At 40.4% G+C, this 15,320-nt stretch overlaps 2 protein-coding genes across 2 annotated transcripts; both read left to right on the forward strand.

Annotated features, from left to right (window-relative positions):
* The first annotated feature begins 1,027 nt into the window (after positions 1-1,027).
* LOC135619739 (plasmodesmata-located protein 7-like) lies at positions 1,028-3,883 on the forward strand. The gene is made up of 3 exons (XM_065122019.1): positions 1,028-1,961; positions 3,455-3,556; positions 3,661-3,883. The coding sequence occupies exons 1-3, from the start codon at positions 1,232-1,234 to the stop codon at positions 3,669-3,671; spliced, it is 843 nt and encodes a 280-aa protein (XP_064978091.1). The 5' UTR covers positions 1,028-1,231; the 3' UTR covers positions 3,672-3,883.
* Positions 3,884-8,034: 4,151 nt separating this feature from the next.
* Positions 8,035-10,616, forward strand: LOC135619740 (probable inactive receptor kinase At1g48480). Its single transcript, XM_065122020.1, has 2 exons — positions 8,035-9,498; positions 9,636-10,616. Exons 1-2 carry the CDS (start codon positions 8,130-8,132, stop codon positions 10,241-10,243), a joined length of 1,977 nt encoding a protein of 658 aa, XP_064978092.1. The 5' UTR covers positions 8,035-8,129; the 3' UTR covers positions 10,244-10,616.
* The last annotated feature ends 4,704 nt before the right edge of the window (positions 10,617-15,320 follow it).

Genomic DNA, 15,320 nt, shown 5'->3' on the forward strand with positions numbered 1-15,320 from the left:
CACTGTTGATCATGCTCTTATGCTGACTAACACAAGCATATGATGATACATAATTTGACTTTGGCAACAAGTACTGGTCCATATCAAAATATCTGTTGTAGCCATAACATTTTGCACATGATCTATCAAACTCGTGATATTATTTCTCTGCATTCTCATACTTCTTTTTGTTCCAGAAAGAAGAGAATATGAGAAACAAGAGTGACAACAAAGAACAAAAACAAAAGAAGACCAGAACATCACAACCACAACAGAGACTTCCAAGTCAACTTTCATAAAGCTTGTCTGATGCACACCACCAGCCTCATCTTGTGAACACACACTGTTTCCAGTTTGTCTCCAAGCAGAATCCAATTTGTTGTTCTACAACTGGGTCTCTGAAGCCTATCATCTTTGTCCAAGTTGTGCATTCTATAATGGTTCCCATGTCACTCACAAAAACACAGTGTCAGCAAGAACACACCTAAGTTTTGGCTATGCTTGCATCTTTGTCATTGTTTTTTTTTCTGTGGATTAGTTGGTACTTGGGCCATTCATCATTTAACATCATATTTAAGTGGTTTAGTCTATGCATAGGTGATTGACTACATATTATTTGACCTTCCAAAGTCATCATGATTGAATGATTGTGCATGGCCTTCATAAGTACTTGGATTCTCCAAAATGCAAATGGAAATATATGTTGGCACAAAGTACATTATACCAGGGCTTATCAATTACAGAACAACTGCCTAGGAATGTATTGACTAATTAGGATCAATAATTAGCCAGAATTATGTTCCAAGATTTCAAATTAGGATATACTTTTATATGCTAATAAAGCTTAAATTACTAAAATCCTTATAGGAGCAAAGATTAGATGAAGATGACCTTAAGTCAATCTACATTACTGATGTGAATTTGACTGGATGGATGGTCAGGATCATCTGAGAGCAGGGATGCGCCCCATGCTACCAGACCAGTGAAGTTTTGAGGATGCCAATATGTGCTTCCTCCTCAAGCCACCACTCCTACCTTCTCTCTCAGAGAACATTCACCTCGCTGTTGTTCTTGTTCTCAGAACCACATCCCACCCCATCTCATTCCCTCTCTCACCTCTCTTCATATATAACCCCACTATGGCCTTTCTTCTCTCTTCACCCTTCCCCTTCATACACTTTCTCTCACTCCTTTGCATAAGAACATTTGGACTAACGAGAAGACACACACACACACACACACATAGAAAGCGATGTCTGAACTCTTGCTCCTCCTTGTATTCTCTTCTCTTGCGTCCCTGACGACGTCGGTCGCCGACGACTACACTGGCTTCGTCTATGCCGGGTGCTCGCAGCTCAAGTACACCCCCGGCTCGCCCTACCAACTCAACGTCGAGTCCCTACTGTCTTCCATCGCCAACGCCGCCACCTTCTCCTCCTACGCCAACTACACCTCCGCCTCAGCCGCCGCCTCATCCCCGGTCTACGGCCTCTTCCAGTGCCGCGGTGACCTCTCTTCCTCCGACTGCAATTCCTGCGTCCGCTTCGCGCTGTCCCAGCTCTCCGCCTTCTGCCCCTTCACCGCCGGCGCCGCCGTCCAGCTCAACGGATGCTTCCTCCGCTACGGCAACGACTCCTTCGTCGGCAAGCCCGACACCAGCGTCCTCCGCAAGAATTGCGGGCCTGTCGCCGGCGGCGGAGGGTACAACTCGGACGTGCTCGGCATGCGCGACGCCGCACTCGCCAGCCTGGCGTCGGGCTTCACCGGTGGGAGCTACAGGGTCGGCGCCGCCGGCTCCGTACAGGCGATGGCGCAGTGCGTCGGGGACCAGGGCGCGAAGCAGTGCAACGACTGCGTGGCGGCGGCGGTGGCGCAGCTCAAGGCCGCCTGTCCGTTCGCCGTCGCCGGCGATGCTTACCTCGGCAAGTGCTACGCCAAATACTGGTCCAGTGGAGTCTACCATTCCGATTCTAACGATCATGGTAACCGCTCCTTCCTCTGATCACCGACGGTGCTCCTACTCTCTGCTTTCTTGTGCTGTTTTTGGAATTTAGTCTACTAAATTATATACTTGTAATGGTCTTTTGATGTGATATTGTGATGAAAATTGACCATAAATCTGCTTGTTTGGTATAGTTTGTGACTTAAGCTTATCAACTTTTGTTGCATAGTCTCTGTCTTGCTTGTAGTTATTGTAATTAGTTTTTGGTTAGTATTTTTTATGTAGCAATGAGATCATACTATGACCATCTTCTTCCATAAAATGGTTCTATTTTCACTAGCAAACATCCTAGTGGAGAATCCATGATCTTGTGTTCTATCAATAATTTGCTTGGAGGGTTCAAATTGATCCATCACAATTAATAAGTAGTCCAGCAAGTAACATGTGTGCTATACAGATGCATCTTAGTTATCTACTCTTGATTTAGTCATTAGATTGTATATATTGATTTAGTTATACTTGTTGGAAATTAATTAAGTCTTCATCAATTTATGCAACTGCAGTATTCATTGCTCTCTTTGATAGGACAGTGTTTGCCACTCTAAGTAGACCTCATGCCTTCCAATAGGGAAGTTGGACCATAGATTGGCATCCTCTGACAAATCAACTTCAGATCACATCATCATTCAATTATTGAAGTCCTTTGAAGGAGTCTCTACTAATTGTATAAAGTTCTATTAACTTCATTAACAGTAATTTGTCCATTGATTATCTCATTTCAGACTTTACACACTGTGCATCCTAACATGATTTGCCCTGAGTTGGTGTTTCATTTGTTCAAAGTTAGACTGATGAACCATAAAAGTTGGTTGGTAGCAGTTTGATCAATTCAAAGCATGGATGGGTCCACACAAAGAGTTTCTACATTGGAAGGCCACACATTTGTTCTAATCTAATCCCTTTCTCCCTCTACATATCAAGGATCTGTAGCCCCTGCTCCAGCTTTATAAATCCTAACAGTGACAATGTTTCTGCAATAATTCATTATATTGCTGGACATTGCTGGTTTAGTGGCCATGAAAACCATATTTCTGTAAATTTTAGTCTCTGAAACTTCTGAATAGTATAGAACATGCTTCATGGAGGTTTTAGAACCATCCAAATTTATCTTGAAATGGTAGGAACCCTCGTTTAAGATTCTAATTCAACTCTATCTCTATATAAAACATACTATAGCTTACATATAATGACAACAAAAGATAAAAGAGTAAGATAAAACATAAAAACACGAAGGCTTTTTTGCACAAGTGTACATAAAAGTCACTTGATAAAAACAATAAATGAGTACAGCCAAAATTTAGTATTGTTGAAATTTGTGTATCTTAAGATCTTAAAATTTGGAGTTGAAAAATTAAATAAGTATGTTACAAATTGAATGAGGTATATCATCTTTTATCTGTTACCTTCACAATGTCTCCTGGAAACCTTTTCCAAATAATTTCTCATTTCCAATGCAATTAACCTTTTCTTCAGGTGATCAGGTTGGGAAAACAGTGGCAATCATCATTGGGCTCATTGTAGTAGTTGCACTCATAATAATCTTGGCTGCCTTCCTCAAAAAAGTTGGAAATTCTGGTCACTCTCATCCTCCTGCTCAATCTGATCTATATATGCATCTTGTATCCATATTATCATCCAGTTCAAATCCCCTAACATGTGTTGTTTTGGTCCATTTGCAGGTAAAGACTAAGTTGAGGTGGAGGTAATTGCTTTTGGCACCTTTCTCCAAGTTTTACCTTCTTTATTTTGATGTTTCTTTTCAGTAAATAATGTTGGGTTTCCTTGCATGAGTAACGTTGACAAAACAGATAGAAGGAGAAGATTCCATGTAACAAATAATCTACATTGTAGTTTGCATTTTCTAGTGAGTTATTCTTATCTATGAGGTGGATCTTTTCTTGAGCATGTTGTTCTTGTCTCTTGAGTTGGTGGTATGTGGTCTGTGATAGAGATCTGGGTATCATGGTAGGTGACACAGATTCATGTTCTTGGGATTGCTTGAATCTTAATCAAAGCAAATGGGATATCCTTTTGCTTACCAACTCAATCACTTCAACCAACTCGACTCAATTGGCTGTTGATTGGGATTGATTAATGCAAAGATTGCTTATATACCGAATGCTTTTCTATTCATACATTAGGATTTACTACTGATCAACCTCTGTTTTATCAGTATTCATAATTTGTTATTGTCATGTTTAATAGTATACAAATATTTGAAGAAGTCTTTTTTACCTATGTAATGTATTCGAGAAACTGTCATGTCAATTTTCAATTAAGAAATAATAATGCCAATAATAAAAGTAGTCTACTGAAAGAATAGAAAGATTTTTTTAACCTTAAATTATATCTTTAAACCAAAAAAATAATATTATATTCCATATGTTTGGTTAAGATCAAGTGTGATATTATGATATCGCTTGTGCATTTCTTTTGACTAAATTTATTTCTCTAATCCATCAACTAAGTGGGAGATGTTTGTTATGATATATTTTAAAGTTGGGCATTATATTTTCATCAATTATTTTAATAATTTTTCTTCGATACTTAAGTTAGCGAGATGAGGGTTTTAAAGAATTAAAACCGCTAGAGCACTATAAAATAAAATAGGCTATAGATTTTTTTCTTTATATATGAGTTAAAAAGGGTATTCATATTTCCTTGCATTGTTAACGACATAATGGCCTCCTTGCTGATTGCATTAAAAGAATCCCATATATATACATATATTTATGTATTTATTGGTGAATGATGTTTTTGCTTACTGCTCACACACAGACACACACACACACTCTCTCTCTCTCTCTCTCTCTCTTTCACAGACACAACCAAGCATGCACGCGAATGCACATAAACAACATGAAAGCTAAGTTAAAGTTTGATCTGCTGGCCAACAAATTGAACTGTTGATGGGACCTGATTAATGCATTCATGAAATCCCACCAACATCTTCCGGCTATAGTATTTACAGCTAATGTGGTGGGTGCTGCTGCCAGTACTGGTTAGCCCTATCTTCCTACCTTCAATTAGAACCGAAAAGAAGTGCATGGGTCGTCATCTCACTGTCGAACGAATCCTGTAGAAATCGAATCAGTAAGTAAGCCTGATCAATAATCTTAAGAGAACTAGTTGCAGATGACTACCGAACTGCTTGTCTTGGGTGCAAATCCACATGCATTTACTTCTTGATCATTTAGACTTTTCTCCTTGACCTTGTCTCTCCTCCTCCTGCACTTGTTTCTCCAGTTCATGTGGAGGACAAGAGGAGAGATTTATGTAGAGTCCAAGAGGTGGCATCTCAATCTCAAGTTCATGGCTGGAGTTGGTTCTGCTGTCAACTTAAAGGAGATCATGGACAACATGAATGGTAGGAACAAGAAGATGTAGAGAGGCTAATGTGGGTGGGTGTGCAGATACCTCCTCACCACAGCAATAATCCACTAAAATAAAACATATATAGAGTTGTGTTTGGCAGCAAGAGTATAGCTGGTACTCACAGCACAGAAAAGAATAAACAAACTTTCTTTGATTTAGTGGCTCAGGACCTGACATATTTCTATCATCTGACAAAGAAATTGAAGCTTAACATAATGAAGACATAAACTTGGATGGAACATAAGCTAGAGAACTTTTAAGTGTAAAAAATGGTTGGATATATTAGACATTGTCTTTCTAGTGTTAGTTTCATTAACAAGGTTATGAATTTGTTGCATCAACATCTAGCTAGGGAGACAATGAACACAGAAAATAGACTAAATTGCACATATCTTACAAAAGTTGTATTCTTCCATGTCTTTGTGGCTTACAATCTTCTTTTCATAGACTTTCATCTTCTTTTTTTTTCTTCACATTTAAAATTATCATAACAAATAAATTGAGGGATGAAAGCTTAATCTTGTCTCTATAAAATCCTTTGTTATGGGACTCAATAGCTATCAAAAAATGGCTTGAATATAAATATATATAACTAGCATATCCCATATATGACACTTAATAAAGGCTTTTGGATGTTAACTAGACTCCAAATAGGACTATAATAGTCTCCTAAAGTTGCCTTAAAAATTAGTGATGAAGATATATCTTAACCAAGATGTCTCTTGGGCTTAATTTGGATCATAGCTTAGACATGAATCTCTTGGGCTTAGGAAGTAATATTTTAGTTATCTATATCAAATATATAAAACAAATATTCATTGCAAATACACTATTTTACTAAAAGAACTCTCCTATATTTTCAAGATTTTTTAATTAACTATAATGTTTTAAGGACTGACTTATTAGGTGTAGTAAGTTGACTTGTGAAAGAATGAATTTGCATCATAGTAGTTCTCATCCATCAAGTTCACCTTGTCCCCATGATGATGATCCAAATCCTTGAGAAATATTTATTAGGTATAGTAGCTTGATACTGGCTTTGACTTAGAGATATGACTTGAGACCTTATTCATACAAGTAATTTAAACCGTATCTATGAGCTTTCCTTATAATTAAATATAATAAATATCTTCCAAACCTAAGATACTAGAAAAGTAAATCTACTAATGATGATGATGATTGTAGATACCTCAAAGGCTAAAGGTTTAGACAAACCATTATGACTTACATCAATCCTGCAATGCAAGAAACTATCATACAGTAAAAAAAATCATATGGCGAAGCCCCTAACACTGCCTTGTTCAATGAACTCGAACTTGTCTTTTATACACAAATTCTTGTAATCCCTCTTTTGATACTCTCTCTCTCTCTCTCTCTCTCTCTCTCTCTCTCTCTCTCAATTCATACGTAGAAATTCTTTTTGGAAACATGACAAGAGCAATTTGAAGTGTCTCTATTCTAATGTCAATTCATGCAGGCTCACCACTACATATGGTAGACTATTTCTCTGTTATTATTCTTAAGAAACATGTCCACCATAATTGTTCTAAAGAAATTTTCTTCTTCCAAGTATCTCTCCATATCCATCCAGCCATGCCAATCTGCCAAAAGTTAAGAAGCTTTCTTCACCGTCTCCTATCATGCTCATTGCATGCACTTTCGGCAAAAGCAAAAAGTGCAAAAGGAACATGAAGAAAAGGCTCTCTTTATGTGACCAAAAAGAAGAACAAGGATGATTTCTTGATGCAGTTTGAAGTCCTGAAGATTTATCTCCATGATTTAAGGAACAATAGTCACTACTTTGTTCAGTAAAATGTGAATTATCATCCAATTTAAGTTGTGTTTGGATCAACATTTTGACCTGATAACTCAAATATTGACCCATTCCCATTTTTCTACGGACAATGAACCTAATATGTTTTAGTCAATCGAATTATGCAAATTGATACAATATTTCGATTTTGTGAGATAATATATTCATCAGTATTTACATTTCAAACTTATATAAAATTTTATTTTAAAATTTACTAGAAATTATTTTTTTTTTCTTTTTAAAATTAATAGGATTTTAATAACATTAAGCGGAATTCAATATTCAATATTAAAATCCCCACAATAATAACAATTTTTAATTTCGATATATATTTGTAAATTTTTTGATAAGTTATGTTGATGCTTATCAGCTAAATCTAAAAATTTCTGATGAAATAATTTTTTTTTGCAATTATAAATAAGCACAAGTAAAAGAAAACAAAAGGAAATAATATATTAAAATCCCAATTGATTGCTCCTCCGAATCTCTTTCTACCCTAACTTCCCGTGGAACGCGGGCCGGCCACGGGGACCCACCTGAAAAGCCTTCATAGAACGAATCACAAAGTAGGTTCGTCGATGGGTAATCGATGATGTGGTACAAGATATATCTGCCGCCCGCGACACCCAGAACCACATCCCACGTCTTCCAAGCCTAGCCAGGCCTGACACGTGTCAAACTCAGGATAAGTCTTCCGAGGCGTTCCCTGGAATCGACGGCCTGATCTTACCGATAGGAAAGCGCGGGACTTACGTGGACCGTCTGGCCGGGTCCCGCACAATGGAACCTCTCCCGACCAATTAATTCCTTGTTTTAGCTTCCTATGCCCTTTCTTCTGTGTTCCTCTTATTTAATGTAAGTTGCCGGCCCTTAACTCGTTCGCCTGCTCCCGACGGAGCATAGAAGTCGTCGTCGAGTTCGAGGAGGAGAAGGGGAGGAAGAAGACTACTTTATGGCTTGATGAGCTTCAATAGACTTGACCATCCAATGATGGCGTCCGGTCGCCGCTCGATGGGCTCGCTGTTGCGTCTCTTCCTTTTCTTCTCTTTCTTCTGCTCGTTGTTCGGCGGCGGAGCGCCCGACGATCTCGCCTCCGACCGCGCTGCGCTCATTGCCTTCTCCGCGGCCGTCTCCGGCGTCACGCGGCGGTGGAATGTCTCCGACACCTCGCCGTGCGCCTGGTACGGCGTCACCTGCGCCTCCAACCGCGTCACGGAACTCCGCCTCCCCGGTTCGTACCTCCTCGGTCGGATCCCGTCCGGCACCCTCGCCAATCTAACCGCGCTCCGCGCGCTCAGCCTCCGCTACAACCTCCTCTCCGGCAGCCTCCCACCGGACTTCGCCGCCCTCACCAACCTCCGGTATCTCTACCTGCAGAACAACCGCCTCTCCGGCGGTATCCCCGCCGCCGTATTCTCTCTCCGCCAGCTCGTCCGCCTGAACCTCGCGGGTAACTCCCTCGACGGAGGAATCCCTGTGGCTTTCAACAACCTCACTGGCCTTTCGACGCTGCTCCTCGACCACAACCGGCTCTCCGGCGCGATCCCCGACCTCCGGCTTCTGGGTCTCCTCCAGTTCAATGTGTCCTTCAACCAGCTCAACGGGTCCATCCCTGCAAGCCTCCGCGGTTTGCCCGCGAGCTCCTTTGTAGGAAACTCCCTCTGTGGTCGGCCCCTCGCCCCCTGTCTCGGCGAGGGTTCGCCCTCGCCGGCGCCGTCCCCGTGGATCGCCAGCAACAATGTCGATAGCGGCGGGAAAAAGAAGCTCTCCGCCGGCGCGATCGCGGGTATCGCCATTGGCTCCGCCATCGGCTTCTTGGTTCTCCTCCTCCTCCTGGTTCTCTGCTGCCGAAAGCGGGAAAAGGACGAGGCTGGACCAAAGGCGGGGGAAATGATGCAGCCAGAGGCGGAGATGGCTTTGAGGGGCAAGCGAGAGGCGGCGGATAATGTGGCTGGGCCACCTCAGGTGGCGGCCTTACCTGCGGCGGTGGCTGGAGGGGCGAGTGGGAGCGCTCGGAAGCTGGTGTTCATCGGGAAGGTTCAGGGGATATACGACCTGGATGACCTGCTGCGGGCATCGGCGGAGGTGCTCGGGAAAGGGACGGCCGGGACGACATACAAGGCGATGCTGGAGATGGGGATGGTGGTGACAGTAAAGCGCCTCAGGGACGTCAACGTCCCTGAGAAGGAGTTCCGCGAGAGGATGGAGGCCATCGGCGCCATGGACCACCCCAACTTGGTGGCCCTCCAAGCTTACTACCACAGCAAGGATGAGAAGCTTTTGGTCCATGAACTCGTGCCAAACGGAAGCCTCTCCTCCATCCTTCACGGTGAGCCCTTTCTTCTTCCTGGGTATCGCATTGCATGTCCTCGAACAGTGTCGGTGTTCCTTATACTGAATTCTTCTAATGTGTTCGAAGAATTGTCAAGCTAAGTACTCATGCTCTCAATTCATCTTCCACGGCAGGAAATAAAGTATCGGGTCGCACCCCTCTCGACTGGGAGACAAGGCTGGAGATTGCTCTTGGAGCAGCACGGGGCATCGAGTTCATACACCTGCAGGGCTCTGGTCTCACTCATGGCAACATTAAATCCTCCAACATCATTCTCTCGAAATCGAACGAGGCTCGCGTCTCCGACTTCGGCTTGAGCAGCCTGGGCTCCACCCCGATGCCCAATCAACGCGCCGCCAGCTACCGCGCCCCGGAGGTCACGGACGTCCGGAAGGTCTCCCAAAAGGCCGATGTTTACAGCTTCGGCGTGCTTCTCATGGAGCTGCTCACAGGCAAGCCTCCGACGCAGGCGCTCCACAACGAGGACGGCGTCGACCTGCCCAGGTGGGTCCAATCGGTCGTCAGGGAGAAATGGAGCTCAGAGGTATTTGACCATGAACTGCTGAGGCATCAGAACGTGGAGGAGGAAATGATGCAGCTGCTGCAGCTGGCCATTGACTGTGCTGTGCAGTTCCCAGAAAACCGGCCATCGATGTCGGAGGTTGTAGCTCGGATCGAAGGGTTCCGCAGCAATTCTAGCATGACAAATCAGCAGCAAGGGGACACCGCCTTTGGCGATTGATCGAGTCATCTGTTCCTATCATCTTCAAGGCATCTTCTTCCATGGATGAACCAAAATTGGATTGTTTTTGTGTTTGTCCTGGGAGTAAGTCGATGGTTATTTTATTTTCCTTCCATTCCTTTTGAGTTGGAACTGTTCTTGTGGTTCTTCTTCATCCTAAATCTCCTGTTATTATTTACATTTGTTATTTTTTGGAGGGTTGTTTGATGCTGAGAATGAGTCCCTGTCCTTGAGGACTCTTCATGTTGTTTCATCTTGAGGTAATTTAACTTTATTGTATGGTAGAAGTGATGCTAGGATTGATGCTTCTTGATCATTGTTGTAATTACATTCTATGTATGTTTCAATCAAATAGTGGAAGATTCTGTAGCCTCATTACGGCTTTGCTAACCTCTCCATTCTCATAGGTTAACAGCTAACCATTGAAGTAGTTTTCTTGTGGGGTTGCATGAAATTTCTGTACTTTGGTGACCACCAACTGTATGTTATCTTGTACTGTATTATATGGACAACAATATAGCTGCCTTCAGTTCAGTGTTGACCAAACCAAAATCTGTCACTAATTCTCCAAGATCTGCTGGCATTTTGGTCAGAGTAGCAGCAGCAAGAACAAGGCTTCATTCAAACTTGATGAATCTTCTTCAGGTCTTCTACAGGTTTAGCAAAGTAATACAGGAATCAGGCCAGACTCTCTTCACTTGAGTTAGGTGGCTTCTGGTAATCAGATTTCTCCACATAAAACAACTCAATTCATGAGTGGGAGTTGAGAATTTGGACAAAAGTTGACACTTTCTTGAATTAAATCTTCAGCAAGGGTTTATTGTTTATGCTGCACTTGCATTTCCATTATTTGGAAAGGTTGGTCATACACAGCTAGCATTGAGTTTTATTAGATAAAATTAGTGCTAGTTTAAATTGATTTCATTATAGAATTATTACATTCTAAATCATTCTTAATGCATTTCCTTATTGAAATAGAATCATAATATTTAGTTTCTTTGCATCTCATTATATGTATATAGAGATGGGCTCATGTTTTCTTCTGGAATTGGTACTGGATATTAGTGAAATAAGTTTTTCCTTCTTTTAGCAGCAATACAAAATTCGATGCATCAGAATTAAATAAAGTTTATGCATCATAATTTGGTCATATCATAAAAAGAATTATTAACAGCACCTCAATAACTACAACATCATAGAAATGATTGTTGATTGAATATTTGACAAGATAGATGAGCAAAATATTCTTATGATTTATTGAATTAGATGTGCTTTATAAATTGTGTGATCTTTTTGCAGAGAGAATAACAGTACATCAATTCTTGCAGTTCCTCCCTATCTTTGCTGCCATCACATTTTTAAGGGGACACAGAAGAGATCATATCACAAGAAACAGCCCAAAAAGAGTGATTTGCATGTTGCCAATTCTTGCTCTAAAATATGAAATCTGCATTCAAACAGCTGCAATATGAGTCATAAAGAAACCATATTTTAATCTTGAAGAATATTTCAGGAATAGAAAAAAGTTCAAATTCTCAAACAAAAAAGTAGAGCATTGTGGAGTTGACGAAGGTTGGTAGTGCACACCATCTGTTCCAGTAGTTCACACAGATGCAAACTGGATGAAATAATAGCAAAAAATATTTTTTTTCTGTAATTAAAAGAATTAAAGTTCTTGAGCTGTTCCACTTGTTCCTCGGAGAGGCTGGCATGCGTGACATGACATATTTGAAGGGAAATGTAGGAGCATATCATTAATTATTGATGATGAGAAGTTGTACTGTCCAGCACGTAGGAATTCTATATAGTTCTTATGCAGTAGTTTCTTAGTCCTTTTCATGCTTAACTCCATTTTATATAACATTTTCTAAGCCACTTAGTTTCTTTTGTCAACTCCTCCAAGCAAAGTTGTTCTTCCCATAAGCTTGATGCTTTATCAGCCCTATTAATTCTTTTTTTTTTCCCCATGACATCCCTTCCCTCTGTTGAGAATTTTATTTTTGTAAATCTCAATTTTATCCTTTTATTTTATTTTATTTTTAAAATTTAAAATCGATTCGAATTAATGAACCCAAAGGCTTTCCTACTCTTTTGTGTGCCATCTTTTTTTAGCTGTTTTCATTGTCTCCTCGTTCTCTTCCTCATTTTTCTTGTTTTATTTCTCATTAAAAAAAAAAAAGAGATGGAGGAGTAATGACGGAGCAAAAGAGTGAAAGAACAAAGAAAAAAAAAAAAAAGGATCGAACTCCTACATTAAATCTGATTTAATATAAGATCATTGAGAGATAACGAGAGACGAGCGTTATTTTCATTATTCTAAAAGGATATCTTGAATAAATTATTAATAGAGATGCATAAAAAAAAATTAATTAATAAAGATTTTATGATAAATTACCCTTTTCCTTTTCCTCTAATGACAAAGATGACAAGTGATGTTTCTCACATTTTGCATTTGGCAAAACTTCTTTTAACATACATGTATTACATTCGATTATTACGCAAAAGAATATCCCGAGTTTAACATAAAGCTATACATCAAAGAAATCATATATAAACACTAATTATCCATAAACTAGCATATATTATTTCTTTTGAGGTGAGTGGTCCACAATATCCCACCAACGAAAATATTCGTGTTCCCAACGTAGAAAGAACGAGGAAGAAAAAAAGTTTGATTCATTATTCTTTTAGTTAATATAACGAAAAAGAAAGGATCCAAAATCATATATAGCAATTTCTCCCACTTAATTAATTGGAAACCTTTACCAGTAACCATAACTTACATACGAGGTTATATCTAATGTCATATTATACAAATTGACACATCTCATGAGTTCCGTAATGATATTGGTATATGTCATGCTTCATAAAGAACCAAATTAATACAGATACTCTCATGAATATGAGATTTACATTGGATCAATAGGTTGTTTGTAGTCTCAGTAAGCTTCTTCAGTCGGTGGGCTCGTCAATAATGGCAAATGTCATGGTGATAGGCTAATTACATATTAGCCTCTATAGTAAGCTATCTCTAGCTTAGTTCTTATACTTTAAAAAATTATATTGACATTCCTATAATTACAAAAGTGAAATCTCTAGGTCAATTTATTATGACAACATTAGTTTTACGTCGACGCAATATTACTGTTGGTGTTGATGCTAGTGTCAATGACGACGCAGATGTAGAGTGATGTGGCACAAGCGACGATGAGATCAACGACATACTCCTCGTAGAGATGAGTGGCATCACGATGAAAGTGAATCTTATTGTCGTCAAAGGTGGTCAAGTGAATACCTCTACGTCGACACCAGTGACATCGTCGTTTTCTACTAAACATTAAAATTATATTTTTATTCTTTATTATATATTTTTATTATTAAATTAATATTATTATGATAAATAAATGTAAATATTTTATTTTTATAATTATAGAAATATCAATATAACTTTTTAAAGTATAAGGATCAAAATAGTAAGATAGCTTACTACAAGGGTGACCTTGGATGGCTCCGGGACTTCAGGATCTATCTCGGCCAAGGTTCCGAGGACTTCAGGATCTATCTCGGAGGTCGTGGCAGCTTATGCCCATCGTCAAAACGGTGACTCGAGGTTCGTGATCTATGTGAAAGCTAACGTTTGTAGTGAGACAGTGGAGATAAACAGGTCGACAGCGAACCTGATGCTACTTGACGACGGAAGAGATGCCACCGAGGCTAATTCTACGTAAACGGACGATTTCGTGCAACTCCTCCATGAACTTTGAATCAAGTCACCACTTTTGGTGTTAGATATGGAATTGGAGTATTGTTGATACTTTTCTTTTGACTGTTGAGTCCACAAATCATGCACATGGTTGGAATTGTTTGAATGACTTCTCCAGCCTTATCCAATCACTACGACGTCCCCATGCAAGTATTCATCTTTGACTGCCTCGTTCTCGATCTCCTCCGCCTTGTGGTTGCAGTCATCACCGGCAACGTCATGACGTCGAGAAAACGGCCGGACTGGAGAAGAACCAAGCCGTCGCCCTCCGATCAGGGTCGGACCTCTCCGTGTTCTACCGCTGCAGATTCAAGGGCTACCAAGGCACTCTCTATGTGCACTCGCAGCGGCAGCTCATCTAGGGCACCGTCGACTTCATCTTCAGTGACGCGGTAACCGCTCTCCAGAGCTGCAAAGGAACCAGAAGGACATCATGACCGTGCAGGGACGCGCTGACCCCAACACAATAACACGGGCATATCGATCCACTGCTGCCGTCGACCACAAACCGATGCAGGAACGCCTTCAAGACCTACCTCGGCCAACCATGGCGGAAGTACTCGAGGACATCCACCGGGAGGCTCGAGTGGAACGGAAGCTTTGCGCTGAGCACAGTACAACTACGGGGAGTATATGACCACCGTCACCGGTACCGACACCAGTAATAGTGTGAAGTGGCCACGGTATCACGTTATAAGGAGAGCGTCGAAGGCTTGTGAGCTCACCGTCGGCAACTTCTTGGGCGGTGACGAATGGATTCCGGTCACTGGGGTCCTAGTCTTTGACAATAATCTTGGAGAAGGCTAGTAAACGTTGATCCAACTCAAGTGAAGGGAATTAATTCCTACCACCTCACACTTTAGTTATCTCTTAATGTCGTGGGACTAATTATATCACTCAAAATTACCATATATCTTGATTGGACATTAATAATTTAAGCTATCATATCATGAACATCTAATATATATGTTGAAGATGTAATATACTCACATAAATCATAGTTATGAGAAACGAGCCAGTCATTGACTTGAACTAAACCTCGAGTCACTGGTTCAAACAATTGGTCAATCAGCAAAGTCACATGTTTCATTAATTAAAAAAACAAATTATAAATACCATAATAGAAATATTTAAAACAATATTGAACACAAAAAACTATGGAAAATTTGGACAACCTTAATCACTAAAAAACATACAAAGTAGATAGAAAAAGTAAAACATAAAGATTGTTATGCCTAACAATGCAAAAAAAACCAATATTCAAGAACGAGAATATTAACTAATAAGGTTAAACAAACATTGACTATCAATTAT

This window comes from Musa acuminata, chromosome BXJ2-8, assembly GCF_036884655.1.
Source record: "Musa acuminata AAA Group cultivar baxijiao chromosome BXJ2-8, Cavendish_Baxijiao_AAA, whole genome shotgun sequence".
In the NCBI taxonomy this organism is placed as follows: domain Eukaryota; kingdom Viridiplantae; phylum Streptophyta; class Magnoliopsida; order Zingiberales; family Musaceae; genus Musa; species Musa acuminata.